Raw genomic sequence first — 19136 nt, forward strand, 5'->3', positions numbered from 1 at the left:
AAGAAGGCTTTGGATCCCCTGGAACTGGAGTTACAGACAGTTGTTAGCTGCCATATGGGTGCTGGACTGAACCCAGGTCCAGCAGCAAGTGCTCTTAACCGCTGAGCCATCTCACCAGGCCCACCACTCAGCTTTAAAATCTTCTACTTACCTTCAACGCTCTCGCTTGGTACCCACCCCTGCTCTGACCCCTCATATCCTGGAGTAACCCCCACAGTGCAGTACTTATGTCAAGTCACTTGCCAACAAAGGTGCCTCAGGCCTGGTTGAGATCATCCTCCTTAAAGATTCCCACAGTGCTGCCTTCCCAAGTGGGGGGCGGGGTTGTTGGTTGCAGAGGGAAAGGGAGTTTGTGGCCTGTGAGCAGGAGAACTTCAGAAAATGAAGGACTTTTGGGGTGTGGTGCAGATGGGTTTGGGTGCCTCTTAAACTTGGAGAAAAACCTTCTGAGTAAGATCTCTGGTTCCAGGGCCGGCATCACGCTCGGTGGAACGCCTCAGGGAGATGATCAAGGCCGGGATGAATATTGCACGACTCAACTTCTCTCATGGTTCCCATGAGGTGTGGAGAGGTGGCGGAGGGCGGGCTGGAGAATGCCCCAGGTTCTGCCCACTTCCCGCTGATATCTCTATTCTTCTCTCACCCTAGTACCACGCACAGTCTATCGCCAACATCCGGGAGGCAGCTGAGAGCTTTGCAACTTCGCCACTAAGCTACCGGCCTGTGGCCATAGCTCTGGACACCAAGGGACCAGAGATACGCACTGGGATCCTACAGGGGGTGAGAAGCCAGGCTGGGCGCGCGCTGACTGGGGCCGGGAGTGCCAGGAAGCCCTGAAACTCACGCTTCTCTGGCTCTGCCCCAGGGCCCCGAGTCCGAAGTGGAGATTGTGAAGGGCTCCCAGGTGCTGGTGACTGTGGACCCGGAGTTCCGGACCCGGGGGGACGCGCACACCGTGTGGGTGGACTACTCCAATATCATCCGGGTCGTTGCAGTCGGGGGCCACATCTACATTGACGACGGGCTCATCTCCCTGGTGGTCCGGAAAATCGGTGCGGATGCGCCTCCTGCTCTGACCGCGCGCCAACACTAGGCACATGCTCTTCCCTTTGGCTTGGCCCTTAGACTACTCTCACCTTCCTCTGGCCACTCGTGCTTCCTTGCCTGTCCCAGAGGCCCCCAGCATCAGAATCACCATGGGTCAGAGCTGGGCTTGCCGGTTACCGGTTTTTGTAGAGAAATTCCTCTGGATGAGCGGGAGGCCACGAGGGGCGGGAGGGGTGCGGCGGGAGGGCTGGGTGTGTGTGTAGCAGAAGTTCCTGATTTCTTGAGGGTCCAAGCCTGAAGTTGCCGTGACTACACTCTCGTGGCATCAGCCGTGACCGAAACTGGCTCTCTCCATGCCGGCAGGCCCAGAGGGGCTGGTGACAGAAGTGGAGAATGGAGGTGTCCTGGGCAGCAGGAAGGGAGTGAACTTGCCAGGCGCTGAGGTGGACCTGCCTGGGCTGTCTGAGCAAGATGTCTTGGACCTGCGCTTCGGAGTGGAGCATGGTGTGGACATCGTCTTTGCCTCCTTTGTGCGGAAAGCCAGTGATGTGGCTGCAGTCCGGGCTGCCCTGGGGCCGGAAGGACAGAGCATCAAAATTATCAGCAAAATCGAGAACCATGAAGGTGTGAAGAGGTGAGGCTTGGCCTTGGTTCCCATCAGCCCTCTAAACAGTCCCCGTTGCCCTTCTGCCTGTCACTTCCTGCTGGCATCTCCTGGCTCTACCCTAGCCTAGATCCCTCCAACCACCCAGGTTTGATGAAATCCTAGAAGTGAGCGATGGCATCATGGTGGCACGGGGTGACCTGGGCATCGAGATCCCATCTGAGAAGGTTTTCCTGGCTCAGAAGATGATGATTGGGCGCTGCAACCTGGCAGGCAAGCCTGTTGTCTGCGCCACACAGGTCTGGAGTGAAACGTTGGGGCTGGGGTTTAAGGACAGACACTGAGGGAGTGCTCACACCTTAGGTCACAGCACACTTTGCTGTCTGATTCTCAAACAGTGAAGTTAGGTAGAGACCTTATTTTCAATGAGGAAACATCTTCCAGGGTATGATTCTGGTTTGGGGATGCCAAGAATGTGGGTATCAGAGAAGCATCACAGACAGGGCCCCCAATCAAAGTGACTACAGCTCTGACATCCACAGTGTTGGCCCCCAGATGCTGGAGAGTATGATCACAAAGGCCCGGCCAACCCGGGCAGAAACAAGCGATGTGGCCAATGCTGTGCTTGATGGGGCTGACTGCATCATGCTGTCGGGGGAGACTGCCAAAGGCTGCTTCCCTGTGGAGGCTGTAAAAATGCAGCATGCGGTAGGAGCTCAGAAACCAAAAGCAACTGGACTCACACCCCTGTGGACCCAATTGCCTCTACCCACCCTGACCTCTTGGTGCCTGCAGATTGCACGGGAAGCAGAAGCCGCAGTGTACCACCGCCAGCTGTTTGAGGAACTGCGCCGGGTAGCGCCACTGAGCCGGGACCCCACTGAGGTCACTGCCATTGGAGCTGTGGAGGCTGCCTTCAAGTGCTGTGCTGCTGCCATCATTGTGCTAACCACCACTGGCCGGTGAGGACACTGGGAGAAGAACTTTGGTCAGGGATAAGCAGGATGGTCAGTGATGAAGAGCATTGCTTCAGGGCAAGCTAAGAAAGCTAGAGGCAGATTTTGGGTGCTCCAGGACTTGTGGCTGTGAGTTCCAGGTAGTGGATAATCCCTAAGCTTCAGGGTGTTGGGGTAAAACCGCCTTATAATGCTGGTGTTGCAGAACCCATTAAGCCGAGTTCCAGAATTTGCTCTCAAACTGAGCAGTGAGACCCTGAGTGCGTGACTCACCTAGGTCCTGCTGGCCTCTCTTTTAGGGTCTATGTGAGTTTGCCATTTGTTCCCCACAGTATTGTGAGGATAAGTAAGAGACATTAAGTGCCATATGGGGAATGAGTGTGATATAAACACACACTTTCCAGAGAGTTTACTTTTTTGGTTTAGTTGGGGGTTTTTTGTTGTTGTTGTTGTTGAGATAAGGTCATGAGTAGTCCAGGCTGGCATAAAACTTACTAGATAGCTGAGGCTAACCTTGAATTTATCCTTCAGACTCTACCTCCCAAAAGCTGGGATTATAGGCATGTGTCACTATGGCTGGCTTTACAAATTTATTTCTATGTATATGATTGTTAGGCCTGCATGTATGTATGTGCACCACATGCATGCAATGCCCCTGTGGAGGCAAGAAGAGGACATTGGATATCCCTTGAAACTGTAGTTAAGGATTGTTGTGGGTGCTGGGAACTGAACCGGGATCCTCTGCAAGAGCAGCCAGTAGTACTCTTAACTGTGACCTGAGCCACCTCTCCACCCCCACCCCATGCCCAGGTTTTACAATTCTTAAAGCTATTTCTCTTTATTATCTCATTTGGTATGTGCTTATTAGATCCTGTCTTCCTTGTATAGCAGAGCAAGAAGGGAAGGTACTCTTTTAAACTTTTTTTTTATGTGTATGAGTATTTTGCCTATATGTAAGTGCACCATGTGCATGCAGTACCTTCAGAGGCCAGAAGAGGGCATCAGATCCCCTGGAACTGTAGTTACAGACAGTTGTTAGCTGCCATATGGGTGCTGGGAACTGAACCCAGGTCCTCTGCAAGAGCTCTTAACCGCTGAGCCATCTCTCCAGCCCCAAGGCAGGAACTCATTTTACAAGTGAGAAAACCAAAGCCTAGAGAAGTATAACTTATCCAGGGATGTGAGGTTTGTTGAAGCCTGGAACTAGAACTCAAACTCTGTTTCCTGACTCTGCACACTTTTGACACTCTGAGCTAACCACCTCTCCCTCCTCCAGCTCAGCTCAGCTTCTGTCTCGATACCGACCTCGGGCAGCAGTCATTGCTGTGACCCGCTCTGCCCAGGCTGCCCGACAGGTCCATCTGTGCCGAGGCGTCTTCCCTTTGCTCTACCATGAACCTCCAGAGGCCATCTGGGCAGATGATGTGGATCGCAGGGTACAGTTTGGCATTGAAAGTGGTGAGCCTCAGAAGCCTTGTCCCTCCTGGGTTTCTTTTATTGAGACCCCCAACCTGGCTTTGACCCCCACCAGGCTCCTCCTTGCCTGGCTTCAGTGGTCCCAGATTTTCCCTAGGAATCACTAAGATAGAGAACTATCTTGGACTCTAAGCAGGGGAGGTTAAACTGAGGGAGAGGAAGGGAGGGCAGGGGCATCCCTAAGAAGTCACCACTGCTGTCTGTGCTACAGCCCACTAGGACACAGGGGTCGGAGGAGCAAGCCAGAGAACTGGAACTAAAATTTAATTTAGAGTTCTCCCATCAGTGCAGCCACCCAAGTGCACAGATTGATGCTTAGCAACAATACCTCCCATCCTTCTCCACACCCTGCTATGGACACATTCCTTCCATGCCATCAGTTCAGGCTCCTTCTCCCTTACAGAGTAGCTTTGAGGTGGTAGATGGTGATGGCTGATGTAGGTTCCTCAATGACTGTTACCTTTTTCTCCCCTAGGAAAACTCCGTGGCTTCCTTCATGTTGGGGATTTGGTAATTGTGGTGACAGGCTGGCGACCTGGTTCTGGCTATACCAACATCATGCGGGTGCTGAGCATATCTTAAGAGGCCCCTCCCCCTTCTGACCTAGCTGCACCCCATCCCTTCCAATCCACACCCCTACCGTGGTCCTACATCTGCCATCTAGCCCCATTCCAGATGTCCCTCACCCTCTCTGCTTTGCAAAGGTCTCTGTCCAATTATGTACCAGTTACCCAGCAGCATCAACTGTATATTCCTGTCTCCAGTCTGATCAGTTGGATCCTAAAATAAGCTAAGTCTTTAATCCCAGCCTGGCTAATTAATTCCATTCCTCCAGACTCCCTAGCACTGGAGTTGGGGAGGGAAAATAGGGAAATCTTGTCCAGTCTCCACAGAACCATTATTATTATTATTAGTAGTATTTGAGACAGGGTCTTCCTGTAGCCTCAGCTGGTCTTGATCTCACCTTCCTGCCTCTGCCTCCTGAGTGCTAGGATTAAAGGTATGCCCCACCACACCTGGTTAGAACCATTATTTTGAAATGCTTCATACATCTGACTTTCTGTGATGTGACACTTATGATAATTTCCAGATGGCCTTAAGTCAGGTTCATAGTCATTCTTCACAGTGACTCTGACAGTGACATCAAAGTGCTATACTTTGGAGGAAGCTAGCAGATGGATGTTGAAGAGAACTAATCTAGGTTGATTTTTTTGTTGTTGTCATTGAGACAGGGTTTCCCTGTAGACCAGGCTGGCCTTGAACTCACAGAGATCCACCTGCTCTGCCTGCCAAGTACTGGGACTAAAGGCGTGTGCCAGCACGCCCAACGATTTTTTTTTTTTAGATGATGTCTCAGTATGTAGCTCAGACTGGCCTCAGACTCATGGAGATCCTCCTACCCGAGTCTCCCAAGGGTAGGGATTACAGGCTTGAATCACCACCCCTGACTTCAGCAGCCTTTTCTTGTTACTGACTTTACCCCCTTGGAATTGTGCTTAGAGACCACTAATCTGGCCAGTCTCATGCCCACCACCTGCCCTGCTGGGTCAGATGCCCCTTCTGTATGCAGAAATTTCTTCAGATCCACTTTATTCCCACACAGAAACCAGAAGCAAACATGAATGTCTCTGTTTTCTTTTTAAACCCAACTGTTTAGGAGCAATTATAAAAACAACTCCCACACACCAAGAATCCCAGAATTCCCCACCTGGAAGAAAAGGAGATTCATGGTCCTGGCCCCATACTTCGATGCTACAGTGTAGGAGCGGGTAGCTAGGGGATTACTCTTGTCCCTGAGGAAGCAGAGGGGCTGGCTGGCCTGCCCTTCCCTAGGCTTGAATACTCCTTACTCCTATACCAATAGCAAACCCAGATGAGAAAAGGAAACAAAGCAAGTGTGGTCCTCCTCTCTGTCAGCCCCTCTTGCCACTACCTGGACAGGGAGAGAGTGAATATTGCTGCTGATGGCCTTATACAAAGACCACAGAGATGATCTCTCCTTGTTCTTCTAACCGCCCCCCCTACAAGAAGGTGGGATAGACAGATAAAGGAATGTGTAAACAAAATGAGTAAGCCAAGTTAGCAAATGAAAAAATTAATAAATGACTGAATAAATAAGACAAAGAGGGAAAGACAAAAGGTCATATGAGGATTCAGTTACTTGCAAGCCACCTGAGAGGAGTAGCTGGCATAGTAAATAAAGAGGAGTCAAGTATCTCTTAGCTTTAAGGGCAACACCACTGGAGCAGAGGGTACAGTGAAGAGGCAACTTCCAGTTAACAAAGACAGAGCTACCACACAGACACTACAGTGGGCAGATGTGTGTTCTCACTTGGTATAGACAAGGAGGCCCTGCAGGTGGTGGTAACAAGGTAAATACCCACACTCAGGACCCAAGACATATGTTGGCAGTAATAGGGGCCCAGCTATAGTAAGGGGACAGGAAAACATACTGGGCAAAACCTGCAGGGTCACTGACAAGTAAACAGCTACCTAGTTACCTGGCAGTGATGGTGGTGGCAAGGATTTGTGCTTAGCAAAGGTGGGTCATGGGCCCAGACCTGCACCTGTCAGGACCAAGGCAAGGGATACCCTTGTTAGAGGGCTTTGAGTCACTTCTACTTGGCAGTGGAGACATACAGTACCTGGCACAGTGCTTTGAACATGTTAGGCACTGGGCACCTATGATGAATGAGTAGATGGATTAGGGTTAGCAGGCAACTGCTGCTTGAGCTAAGGACACAGAGAACAGCTTCATGGTAGTAAGGGGCAGTATTTTAGGTGGCCCCCAGCCTTCCCCAAGGGGCTTTTGCCCTCAGGCACACACTAATGCACACCAAGGGCTAAGGCTAGTATAACCTAGGTAGGATTTCACATGTTAGCAGAGATCTGGGGACCTTGGGGGGTGGCTGGCTCAGGCACTGATGGCCTGGGGGGTTGTGCTGTCCCTGGAGGCTTGGCCAAGAGCCCTGATGGAGGCAGGCGCTCACTTCCCGAGCCCTTGCGACCAGGAGAGCCATCACCCGTTGCTCTCTGAGGCAAAGAGGGTTGAGAGGCTGAGAGTGGGCGGCCACGGGGTCCTAGCCTCCGACCACCTCCTCCCGGGGGAGGGCCCAGCAGGGACACTTGGGAACGTCCTGCCCGGGATAGGCTGGCGTGGAGGGTTCGAGCAGGTGGGGCAGGCAGGCGGGAAGTGGATGCCCAGGGTCCCCGGGCCAGCAGAGGACCAGTTCGGACAGGCACCAGTGGGGAGGCTAGGGAGCCTGCCGATCGTCTAGCAGAATGAGCAAGGAGGGTGGCTGGAGAGTCAGGGGAGAGGGGCAGAGGGCCTCGCTGGTGAGTCAGGGCAATGGCCACGTTGGAGGTCACAGCAGCTGCCTGCAGAGGCGCGTGCACTAGCGGTTCCCACAGTACTGGCTTTCCACTGAGCCGAGCACCTGTGCCAGGGGCCAGGCCCCGAATGCCCCGAGCCATGTCCCTGTCGTGTTGTACCAAATGCTGCTCCATGGTGCCGCCGCTGCTGCCTGGACTTGGCTCTGAGCGCTTCCGCTGCAGTATGGAATTCTTTTTGCCTAGAAGTTGTCCCAGAACCAAGGAGTTAGGAAAGGGAACGAATCCAAGATGAAGGCTGGATAATCAGTGTGAGGGAAACTGGATGGAGTTGAGGATAGGGGATGGGAGTCAGAACTATGGAGAGGGCACCTGGGGAAAGAAACTGGAGAATGGAGTGGGAGGAAGAGGGTATGAGTCAGAAATGGTGAGATTTTAATGTCTGGTACTCAGGAGGACTCAGCCCACGAGGGCTTGGGGTGCTATGGCTTGCTGAGGGGTAAGAAGAATTAGCAACAGTGTTAAAAGGCTTACTAGCAGAATAGGTGGGTTGGGATGTAACACCAGAGGACTAGGGCCAAGGTTCTTTGCTATGGAGATGGGATGCGGAACAGCCAGGACGCAGGGCAGACAGGATGGATAAGGCTCACCAATGCGGCGCAGCCTGTCCATGGCCACAGTCTCAAAGGCCCTGCGCATCATGGGGAATTCTTCAAGCACTGCATTGAAGTGGTCCACGCTGAGTGAGTAGAGGCGGCAGTAGGTGTCAGCTCTTACACTGGCTGTTCGTCGGCCCCGAGTCAGCAGGCAGATCTCTGCAGCAGTTGGGAAGAGGCTTAGAACCCCTGTCTCCAGAGCTCCCTTTTACTAGGCCTGTAGCAGCTGACACAGCACTCTCAGATTCCTCCCTAGACTTGGGAGAAGCTAACGATTATGCTATGCAGGGTATCTAGTTGCTCTAAGCAGTCTGTCTCCAAACCTGTACAATGTCTAGATGACTGCTGTCTTTTCCATTCTTTCCAAATTAAAGTTGGCAAACAGATCTGCCAGCCCCAGACTCCGTTACTCCACTCTAATCCCAGCTCTACTGCTCTGTCCCCAGGGGTGACTTATGTACCCTATACTTCTGCCATGAGTGATGACCTTGGAGGAGAAAAGCACTGCTAAACTCAAGACAAAGTGCAATGGATGGGGAGGTTTGAAGGTGGTGGGTGACTTGGAGGCTGGCAAGTTGTATGAGCTTCAAGTAATTTTGGGCAAGAACTGGCAGAACTCTCTCCAATAGCCACAGGCCAGGCTCTGGGATCATGCCACTAGGGCAGCACCCGGGACAGCTCTGCTTCATTCCCATCTTTCCCTCAAATTTATAGAACCGTTGCATTTCATCAGTTGATAATTCTTTTTGTTTGTGTTTTGTTTGTTTTATTTTGTTGAGACTGGGTCTCCCAATAGCCCAAACTAGCCTGAACTCATTATGTAAACCAGGCTGGCCCTGATCTGGATCTCTGGTAGACAAAGGTCTGCCTACCTCTGCCTCCTGAGTGCTGGGACTAAAGTATTGTGCCAACAGTTAATAATCTTAAAGAGCCACTGGCACTGTAGTTTGCAACCTGACTACAATCTCCTAAGAAACTTTGGGAAAAAAACACAGAGCTTCTCGAGACTAAGAAGGTCTGGGGAGGGGTTAGAATTACCCCCCATCCAATGCTCATGACCCCCCACCTTCCCTGAGGTCTGCTGACCCCCAAAGTAGGATCCGTCAGTGAGGCGGGTGTCCCGAGCGCCACGTGCCAGCACACTGAGCAGCCCGTGCTGGATGAAGTACATCTTCCTGCCGACAGAGCCCTCACGCACCACCAGGTCCCCTGGTTGAAAGACCTCAAAACGTAGCTTGGTGAGTACTGCGGTGACGAAGCTGGGGTCAGCATGGGCAAAGAGTGGCATGTGGGCCACCAGGCCCCGGCAGGTAAAGTTAATGATCTCCTGGGCATAGGAGGGGCTTATCAGACAGGCTGTCCCTCCTGTCTAGAAGTGCCCCCACCAAGTTCATCTGTCTCCAGAAACCCCATCGATGCTGTCAAGATCTGTCAAAGGATGGGGATGCTACAGTGGGCATAGGGACCTCCCTGAGCACCTACCTTTAAAGCCTTCCCACCATCTCTACAGTCCCTCTTCATATAGACCTGCCATAGAAAGCCGCATCCCCCAAATACTTGAGGCTGTCTATAGGCCTTATTCCATATAGGAGCACCTGATAACCAACCCCTCTTAACACAGGCAGCACCTCCAGAAGCCCAGATCCTTGAAGAGCCCCCTCAAGATCCAGCCAGGGCCCACCTCCCGAAGTGGCTCGCTCAGTTCTCCCAGGATGCTCTCCTCATCAAACATCTTGCCCTGGTAGCGGTGCTCGTAGTATTCATGGATACGCTGCCGTGTGTCAGCTGGCAGTTTGTGGAAGGACATGTACTGCTCCACCTGCTTGTACTGGAGAACGAACCCGTTGCCAGTTGGAAGAGGACACAGAAATATGGGCCAGAACAATGGGGGTGTGTAGAAGTTCACAGACACAGGTTGGACGCAGAGGTGTGAAACATGGAGCCAGACATGTATACACAGGGCCACAGAAGACATGGATAATGGATACAAGGAGGACAGACACATAGAAGTCACGAGGAAACCCAAATATGGGCAGAGGAGGAGTCCAAGGACAGACACATAGAGCCAAACACAGAAATGTTTCACACAGGAGGAAGGAACAGAGGTCCATCAGACCCAATCTCCAGCACTTCTCCATGCCCCACCCCTTCCCTCTCTTGTCCCTGCTGACCTTCTCCTGGTACTGTCGTCTTGAAGAGTCCAGAGACTGGATGAGGGCAGTGGCATGACCGATGAACATGGCATAACATGTGGCACCCACGATCATGCTGAGCATAGTGAGCCAGACGTCTGGCATGCCTACGGGTGCCTGCTGCCCATAGCCAATGCACAGCATATGACTCATGGCCTTGAACAGGGCATGGGAATACTGGCGGCCCCACGAGTGGTTCTAGGGGGCAAAGTACATTGCAGAGCTGGGCATGGGTCCCTTAGAGCCTCACTCTCCACCGTCCCCCTTTTCTTTCTTGTTCTTTCTTCTGCCTACCCTTCTATTTCAGACCTTCCTCTCAGCAGTTACTTGTTTGGTGTGTGGAGTCCCTGAAGCAAACAGGGCTTCTTTTGTGCTTAGGGACCTCAGCTTCTGCCTAGGTTTCCTTCTTTGTCTGCTCCTTCCAATAGACAAGTACTTCCTCTAGGTCTTTCCTACTCCTCCCTCCAGGCCACTTCCACTTTCTTTCTGGATCATCTCCCACCTCTTGCTCCCTGTGGCCATCCCTGTTGCTCAGGCAGAAGAGCCCTTAAAAGACCCAGGAATGGCAGAGCTGTAGGGACTTCTCACCACCATGCGGTTCATGGAGACCCAGCAGTCGGGAGGGAAGTCCTGCAGCATAGGGACCAGGAACTGCAGACAGCCATCCCAGTGACAGAGCAGCAACATCATCCCAATGAGGTTGAAGATGCGAACCACAGCGCTGGCCAGGTCATAGGTCATGTGAAAGATCTGAGGAGTCCGAGGAGGGGCTGCTGTGGACAAGAACCCCTCCCTGCTGGTCCTCCTCCACTCCCAGCCTTGTAAACCCTTCTTGAACTTCTCCCTTGCCCTAGCCTCCCTGAATTTTTTTTTTAAATGTAGCTATTAGTCTGGTGGCAAAGGTCTGTAATCCCAGCTACCTGGGAATTTGAGACAGGAGGATCAAAAGTTCAAGGCCAGCCTAGGCAACTTAGTGAAACCCTACCTCAAAATAAAAATAAGAGAGGCAGAGGCAGGTGGATCTCTGTGAGATCAAGGTCAGCCTGGTCTATCTAGTGAGTTCCAGGTCATTTGGGGCTATAGGAAGACGCTGTTTCAAAAAAATAAAAAATAAAAATAAATAAATAAATAAATAAAATAGTAAAGAAAGCGCTGAGGCTATGACTCAGTGGCAAAGCACTTGTCTAGCATATGTGAGGCCACAAGTTCAATCCCAGTAAGGCAGGGAGATTGCAGGGGAAGCTGGGGAGAAGAGCCTTTGATCCCAGCACTCTGGAGGCAGAGGCAGGTGGATCTCTGTGAGTTCAAGGCCAGCCTGGTCTACATAGTGCATTCCAAGCCAGCGGGGGCTACAGTGAGACCCTGTCTCAAAAAAAATTAATTCCTTTTACATTTTAAAGTTATAAAACTGCGGGCTGAAGAGATGCTCAACAGTTAAGAACACTGGCCGTTCTTGCAGAAGACAGGTTCAAATCCCAGCACCCAAACAGCAGCTAACTACTGTCGATAACTCCAGTTCCAGGGGATCCAGCAGCCTCTTCTGTCCTCCTTGGGCATTGCAAGACACAGGTGCACTTACCTACATGTAGGCAATACATGCATACACATAAAATAAAAATAATAAATAAAATATTTTTTAAAAAAACAAAGCCAAAACAAACAAATGAAGCCAAAACCAAGGCAAAACAAGACCAGCTAATTACTGGGAACTACAGAGCTATGTGTAGATACCTTTGTAAGTGCTTCGCATGAATTAACTTCTTTAACCCCTACAACATATTATACATAAATATATAGACAAAGTCGGTATATTTAACACTGTAATTTTCTACAAGAGGCAATGAGATTGCAGAGCCTACACTGAGCCTCTAAATTCTTCTTCCTTTTGAAACAGCAATCCCAGTCCCCTTTCCATACCCCAAACTACTCAGAGATCAAATACCCTCAAATGTTTGTCCAACCGCTATGCTCCACTCTCCTGCACCACCACCTCCACCCCAGGTCTCATTCTCTAAGCTCCTCTGTTCTTGCTTCCCCTCTACCAACTTTGCAAAGAAGTCACCCATGGAAACATCACCCATCTGCCTCACCCCTCAAAGTCAGCAGGACCCTCCACCATAGCACCTTTTCAAGGAGTCTGCTAACCCCCCTGCCCACCTCCCCACCCCACCTCCTCCCACTGGTGTATGTAGCGGATGAGGCGGGAGAGGCGGAGCAGTCGCAGCAGGCTAAGGATCTTGGTGAAGCGAACGATGCGTAGGGCCCGTGCAGTTTTGTAGACCTCAGCATCTAGCCGTGGCTCCAACTCCACCACTAGGAAGATGTAATCCACGGGGATGGAGGAGATGAGGTCTACCAAGAACCAGGTACGTAGGTAACGTATGCGGATGGCCCTCGGTGCCAGCAGGATCTCAGCACCCTCCTCCACCACAATGCCAGTTCGGAAATTGAGCACCAGATCCAGCAGAAAGAAAGTGTCAGAGAGGACATTGAAGACGATCCAGGGTGGGGAGTTCTCCTCCTTGAAGAAGGTGATGCCCACAGGCAGTACTATGAGGTTCCCCACCATCAGCAGCAGCATGATCAGGTCCCAGTAAAACCTAAGGTGGGCGTGGAATGGGGAGCAAGACCATGTCATATGTCATCAGCTGCCAGATTGACAGAAGACAGCTTGATACAGCCAAGAATAGGCAAGAATACAAAATAGCAGAGTGGTCACTTATAGCCATTGAGAGTGAAAATTAGAACCACCATTAAACATTTGCATTTGTGGTGCTACACACCTTTAATCCCAGCATTTGGGAGGCAGAGGAAAGCAGATCTCTGTGAATTCAAGGCTGGCCTGATCTACAAAGCAAGTTCCAAGATAGCTGGGGCTATAGAGAGACCCTGTCTCAAAAAAAAAAAAATTGCATTCCCTGCAACTTTTTTCTCAGATGTATATATACACTTGGAGGGAATTTGGACTCCAGAATATTTATAGCAGGATTTAATTTGGGAGACCCTATCTCAAAAAACAAAACAAATAAATATTTGAAATTTTTTTTTGTCTTTTTGAGACAGGATCTCTCTGTAGCCCCAACTGGCCTAGAACTCACTATGTAGAGCAGCAGAGCAGGCTGGCTTGGAACCCACATAAGCAAGCATGGATGAATGCATGTGGAGAGAGAGAGAGAGAGAGAGAGAGAGAGAGAGAGAGAGAGAATGCCTTTAATCCCAGCGCTTGGGAGCAAAGGCAGCCGGATCTCTGTGAGTTCAAGGCCAGCTTGGTCTACATAGTGAGTTCAAAGTCTGTTTGGACTAGAGTGAACTCAAGGCCAGCCTAACAATTTAGTGAGGCCCTGTCTCAAAATGAAAAAGGGGCCACCAAGATGGTTCTGAGGATAAAGGCATGCATGAGGCCTTAGCTTCAATCCCCAGCACTCCTAAACAAAACAAAAAGATTGCCAGGGTTGAGGAGATGGTTCAGTCAGCAAAATGTCTGCTGTGCAAGCATGAGGACCTGAGTTTGATCCCCAGTATGCACATAAAAAGGCAGGTGCAGCCGGGCATGGTGGCACATACCTGTAGTCTAAGCACTTGGTAGGCAGAGGTAGGTGGATCTCTGTGAGCTCAAGGCCAGCTGGGGCTACAAGGAGACCCTGTTTCAAAAAAAAGAAAAGGCAGGTGCAGCAGTAACCCCAACTCTGAAGGGGTTGGGACAGGTGAGCCCTAGAACTCAAAAAAAAAAGAGGACAATTGAGGGTAACACTCAGTGTCTACCTCTATACAGATACACACCTGTATGCACTGCTGCACACACACACAAATACATCCATATACCCCCACACTATTCCTCTGATACTATTTTTAAAGTTTTATTTTAAATATTTTATTTATTATTTTTATTTTATGTGTATGAGTTATTGCCTGAAAACTCATACATATGAAAGTGCACCCATGTCGTACAATGTTCACAAAGTCAAAAGAGGGTGTTGAGTCCCCTGGAACCAGAGCTACAGATGGTTGTTAGCTGCCATGTGGGTGCTGGGAATTAAACCGGGTCCTCTGCAGAAGTAGTCAGTGTTCTTAACTGCTCAGCCATCTCTCTAGCCCCTTAAACTTTTTAAACAATATTTTATTTTTTTCTTGGTCTTTTTGAGACAGGGCTCCCTGTAGCCCCAGCTATCCTGAAACTCACTATGTAGACCAGGCCGGCCTTGAACTCACAGAGATCCACCTGCCTCTGCCTCTCAAGTGCTGGGATTAAAGGTGTGCGCTACCAAGCCCAGCTTTATTTATTATATTTATTTATCCCCCCGTTATTTTTATGTGTATGAGTGCATTGCCTGCATGTGTGTAAATGCATGCATGTCGTGCAATGCCCGAGGAGATCAGAAGAAGGGGTCAGATCTCCTGGAACTGGAGTCACAGACAGTTGTTTGTTGCCATGTGGGTGCTGGGAATCAAACCTGGGTCCTCTGTAAAAGCAGCCAGTGCTTTTAACCTCTTAGCCATCTTTCCAGCCCCATATTTTTAAAGTTTTTAAAGCCGAGTACCCTCTGCTGATCTCACTGAGTTGTTAGAAAATTTTCCACTGAGACAATGGATGCTCCAGTGTACAAGTACTAGCTGGTGTTATGACTCACACCCACCCATTGTGCCCAGATTTCTGAAAAGGGTGCTGCTTCTTCCATCTCTAGTTCCCTGTTCATTTCTAGTCTGGGACCTCCCACCCTTCTCAGCTTTCCTCACTCAATTTCTCTTCTCCAGCACTGCTGGACCAAGACTCCTGTTTCTCTGTGGGGAAACAGGGATTGCCCCCCATCCAAACTGGGCTTTCAGGGATATCCCCCGCCCCAGCACCTCAGCACCTCCAATGACAGTGCATAGGACTCCACAGGATATCCTCACAGAGGACTCCATGGGAGATTCCAAGGTAGTGAGGCTGGAGTGGTAGCAAGGCCAGAGCTCCAGTCCTTCCCTTCTCTAGGCTCCCTGTGCCTGCTGAGACACTGGCTGAGCTTAGGCAAGGACAACCTACACTGCTTTAGATGAAGCTATGGAGACATGAGGTCAGGAGAGAGCCAGGGGAAGCCTTCATTCAGAGAAAAATCACTGCATCACGTGATTTTAATTCTGGTGGTTTTAGTTCTAGGACACATCAAATCCTAGCATAAATCCAAAACAGCCCCTTCTGACTCTGACTGCAAAAATCAATCCTTTCAGCCTCTGAAAGGAGTTTGGTGGTTCCCAGGTCCAGGCTCCAAGAAGCCCCTCAGACATGGTGCTTTCACTTAACACCAAACCCCTGGCCCCTCTTCCTCTCTCTCCACTGCTGCTGAGGAGAAATCTTGCACTGTGAGGCATTGGAAGAGGGGAGGGAAAGGTTTGCCTAAACATCACAGCATCTTCACAGCCTGACTCACATGCGGTCACAAGCCGGGGCGGGTGATGCAGTAGAGAGAATGGAGAAGCAGTACAACCATGAGAGGGATATGGCTTCTGGGGATACGTCTGAAGGTGAACTGGGGGAGGCAAGGGAGAGCTGTTGGAGACTAGAAAAGGTGGGAATGAAATAATAAAGATGTGGAAGGAACAATGAACAAGAGGAACATTCAGGAGTGGATATCTGAGAATGCAAGATACTGTCTGGGTTTCCAGGCTCTAGATTCACACACCTCATCCTCTTTGCATACATCTCCACCCCATCCAAACGCTGTCCTTCATTTTCCCAAGGACAGGGCTGCTCTTCTCCTCTAGCGACCTTGATGTAGACGTACAGCCTGCCTGGAACTATGAAATGGCTCCACCCCCGCTCTCTATCCCTTCTCTATGGGAGTCACCTGGGCAGTGGTCGAGCCCCTGCTTTTCTACCTCAATTTTCTGACTACCCGCACCGCCCCGCGGCACCCGGCCTTCAGCACCAGGGACAGCAATCAACGCTGTAAACTGGCCCCCTTCCTTGGTCCCCTCCCGTGTCCCCATCTTTCCCAGTAGTTCAGTGTCCTTATCTGTTCTGCTGAACTGGGCAAGGGCTGGGGGTGGGTAAATAGGATGGTAAATAGCAGAGCTCGGCTTCTCCCTCAGGTCCCCCAGCTTTAGCATATAATTTCCCAGATTCCCATCAAGAAGAGGCAAGGTTTCCAAACTTGGATAGTCTCTGTGGTCCATGGGTCACGGGGTTCCTGCAACGGGAAAACCAAGTCTCTGGAGAGTCCCTGATGTCTGCTTGTCCCTTCTGTCGCCCAGCCTGAAAAGGGCCGGGGAAACCTGCTTGGAATCCCCAGGCTGGACTGGGGGAGGTGACTTTCCTCCTCCGCCCGCGGACCCCTGGGCCGGCCTGACACCCGGGTCTCTGCGCACGGGTGGGATCGGCGCCCCTCGCCCTCCCTGCGGAGCCCCCAATACCGGAAGTCGCTGTAGGGGTGGATGATCCAGGCCCCCGCCGACTTCACCCGCTCTTGCTCTATTTCCACCGCTTTGTGGCTGCCGAAGACCCGAAGAGAGAACTTGTTCACCGTGGGCTGCAGCAGCTTCCCGAGCTGCCTCCTCTTCGGTTCGGGCGCAGCCTCCGAGGCTCCGCCGGAGGCCGCGCTCGCTGGAGCAGACGCAGCGGGAGGCGCAGCCGGCAGCCCCAGGGTCGCCCCTTCGCCAGCCCCCGCCGCTGACCGCTGCTCCGCCTGCATGGCTCAATCGCTGGGCCTCCCAGTCTGGTTCGCGGCCATGGCGGGCGCTGACCCCTCTGGAGCCGGAGGCGGCCCAGCTCCGCCGACTGCTAGCGGAGGCGTTTTAGCTCTGAACCGCGCGCGCCCTGGGCGGAGGGGGTGTGTGCGGGGCCCCAGACGCGCGGCCGGCGCCCCCTGGCGAGGGCCCTGCGGAGTCCCCGGGCGGGGCTGACTCGGACCCCGCGGCGTCCTGGGCCTCCGAGTGGGCGTGGCCTAGCAAGTGCAGACCCTCCCCTCCGAGGATCAGAGAGGAGGCGGCACTGCCCCAGCCCAGGAGAGGGCGTGGTTCAAGGGGCCGCTGGCCTTCCGTCCACCCCACAGCCCAGGAGCTGAGCTTCTAGAGGCGGGAAAACTCGCTAAGGGTGGTGCTGCCGGTGGAACTCCAGAGGGCGGGGGATTGGGGCTAGTGGAAGAAATGAGGGATGTAAGTGTGAAATTCGTCTTCCCCATCCTCGGGCATGGTCTTTCAAGACACGTACGTGCTTTCATTCTCCTGGGCATATTCCAATTTCCGAGATTCCCCTTAGCTGCTTTTCCTAGCATGTTTTCCCCTAATTCATTAACCCAGTCTTACCAAATGCCCCTCAGCATGCTGAGGATTGAAAAAAAAAAATTAATACAGGGGCTCGAGAGATAGCTCAGCGGTTCACAGCACTGGCTGCTCTTACAAAGGACCTGGGTTCGGTTCCCAGCACCCACATGAGGACTGACAACTGTCTGTAGCCCCAGTACAAGGGGACCCGAGCCCCTCTTCTGGATCCACCAGCATTGCACACACGAGTGCACTTACATACACGCAGGCAAAACACTCACACACATAAAATAAAAATAAATAAATGTTTAAATGAATACAAAAGTCTTAGCCATTAAGTCAATGACTCATAGGCTTCAAGAACAGAACTACAGAACTACAGTGCTACATGACATTAAATGCTGTAAGTCCCTAAATAGCTCAACTTTTTGGTCTCCATTTCTTACTGCTCAGCATTTTCCATCTAAATTATTTCAGAAGCCTTTTTAGGTTTCATTTGGACACATGCTTATAGCTCAGGTTGGTCTGGAACTCCTGATTCTCCTACCTTTCAAGCACTTGAACTGCAAGTTGTGCCACCATGTCTGACTTCAGAAGCTAGGGAGTCTTCAAGTTCTCCCAGCCCAGTTTATTTTTTTACAGTCATCCAGTGAACTTTATAAAATCCACACGTAACTGAATCACTTGCTTAAAGTCCTTCAAAGTTTCCCATTTTAGGAATAGATTTAAGATCTTTAGCATGACATACTAAGCACTGAAAATTTGGATTGAGTTTCAATAATTTCTCATCTAACAGTCCTTGTCTTGAAAGCCAGAACAGCAGTTGATAAAATGCCTGTTATTTTCCCTGCCTGTTATTTTCTTCCAATTTACTTTCCAACAACTGGTTCAAATCACACCTCTTCTGGGAGACCTAAAAAAAAAGCCTTTCAGGGCTATAGAGATGGCTCAGAAACATCTACTAACTACTGACTACTCTTTTTTTTTTTTTTTTTTTTTTTTTTTTAAAAAAAAAAAAAAAAAAAAAAAAAAAAGAGGACGATAAATCTTTCACTGTGATATATCAAAATAAACTCACAGAAATCCGCCTGCCTCTGCCTCCTGAGTGCTGGGATTAAAAGGCGTGCATCATCAAGTCCGGCTCTCTACTGACTTTTTAAAAATATCTTATTATTTTATGTGTATGAGTGTATTGCTTGCATGTATGTGAGTGCACCCGTGTCGTGCAATGCTGTGGAGGTCAGAAGAGGGCTTCTGATTTCCCTGGAACTGGAGTTAAGGATGGTTAGTAGCCGCCATGTGTGCTGGGAATAGAACCCGGATCCTCTACAAGAGCAGTTAGTGCTCTTAACCGCTGAGCCATCTCTCCAGCCTCATCTCTACTGGCTACTCCTGCAGAGGTCCCAGGTTCAGTTCCCAGCACCCCCATGGTGACTAATAACCAACCCTAACTCCAGTTCCAGGGAATTTGGTTCTCTCTTCTGGCCTCCGAAGGCAATGCAAGACACAGGTACACTTACATATATGCAGGGAATACAAGTGGTTGTTAGCTGACTGGCATGGCTGCTGGAAACTGAACTCTGGATCTAGGCCAGCTGGGCCTACTGGGAGGCCCTGTCTAAAAACAAAATAAATA

The 19136-nt window shown here is 50.9% G+C and overlaps 2 protein-coding genes across 6 annotated transcripts in view; one reads left to right on the forward strand and one right to left on the reverse strand.

The window, feature by feature from the left end:
* The window catches only part of Pklr (pyruvate kinase L/R), an 11467-nt gene extending 6577 nt beyond the window's left edge, over window positions 1-4890 (forward strand). For 2 of the 3 annotated variants that reach the window (XM_008854140.3, XM_029556954.1), the window contains exons 3-11: window positions 470-561; window positions 649-780; window positions 866-1052; window positions 1411-1681; window positions 1800-1950; window positions 2207-2359; window positions 2447-2613; window positions 3884-4065; window positions 4559-4890. In XM_008854140.3, coding sequence (XP_008852362.1) covers window positions 470-561; window positions 649-780; window positions 866-1052; window positions 1411-1681; window positions 1800-1950; window positions 2207-2359; window positions 2447-2613; window positions 3884-4065; window positions 4559-4665 — 1442 coding nt within the window. In that variant the 3' untranslated portion in view covers window positions 4666-4890. The remainder of the gene's footprint in view (window positions 1-469; window positions 562-648; window positions 781-865; window positions 1053-1410; window positions 1682-1799; window positions 1951-2206; window positions 2360-2446; window positions 2614-3883; window positions 4066-4558) is intronic. The other variant, XM_029556956.1, reaches the window with a different exon arrangement.
* An 825-nt stretch (window positions 4891-5715) lies between these two features.
* Window positions 5716-17157, reverse strand: Hcn3 (hyperpolarization activated cyclic nucleotide gated potassium channel 3). 3 transcript variants are annotated; one of them, XM_029556959.1, is made up of 9 exons: window positions 16652-17157; window positions 16393-16428; window positions 12432-12861; window positions 10850-11011; window positions 10241-10459; window positions 9751-9897; window positions 9156-9396; window positions 8064-8228; window positions 5716-7655 (listed from the first exon to the last, which is right to left on the reverse strand). In XM_029556959.1, the coding sequence occupies exons 1-9, from the start codon at window positions 16927-16929 to the stop codon at window positions 6955-6957; spliced, it is 2379 nt and encodes a 792-aa protein (XP_029412819.1). In that variant the 5' UTR covers window positions 16930-17157; the 3' UTR covers window positions 5716-6954. The 3 variants fall into 3 exon arrangements, with proteins under 3 accessions (XP_029412819.1, XP_008852368.1, XP_029412828.1); XM_029556968.1 differs by having other exon boundaries at window positions 7336-7655; window positions 7948-8228; XM_008854146.2 differs by lacking the exon at window positions 16393-16428.
* Between the last annotated feature and the right edge of the window lie 1979 nt (window positions 17158-19136).

Source organism: Nannospalax galili, unplaced genomic scaffold (genome assembly GCF_000622305.1).
Source record: "Nannospalax galili isolate Female #2095 unplaced genomic scaffold, S.galili_v1.0 scaffold591, whole genome shotgun sequence".
Lineage (NCBI taxonomy): Eukaryota > Metazoa > Chordata > Mammalia > Rodentia > Spalacidae > Nannospalax > Nannospalax galili.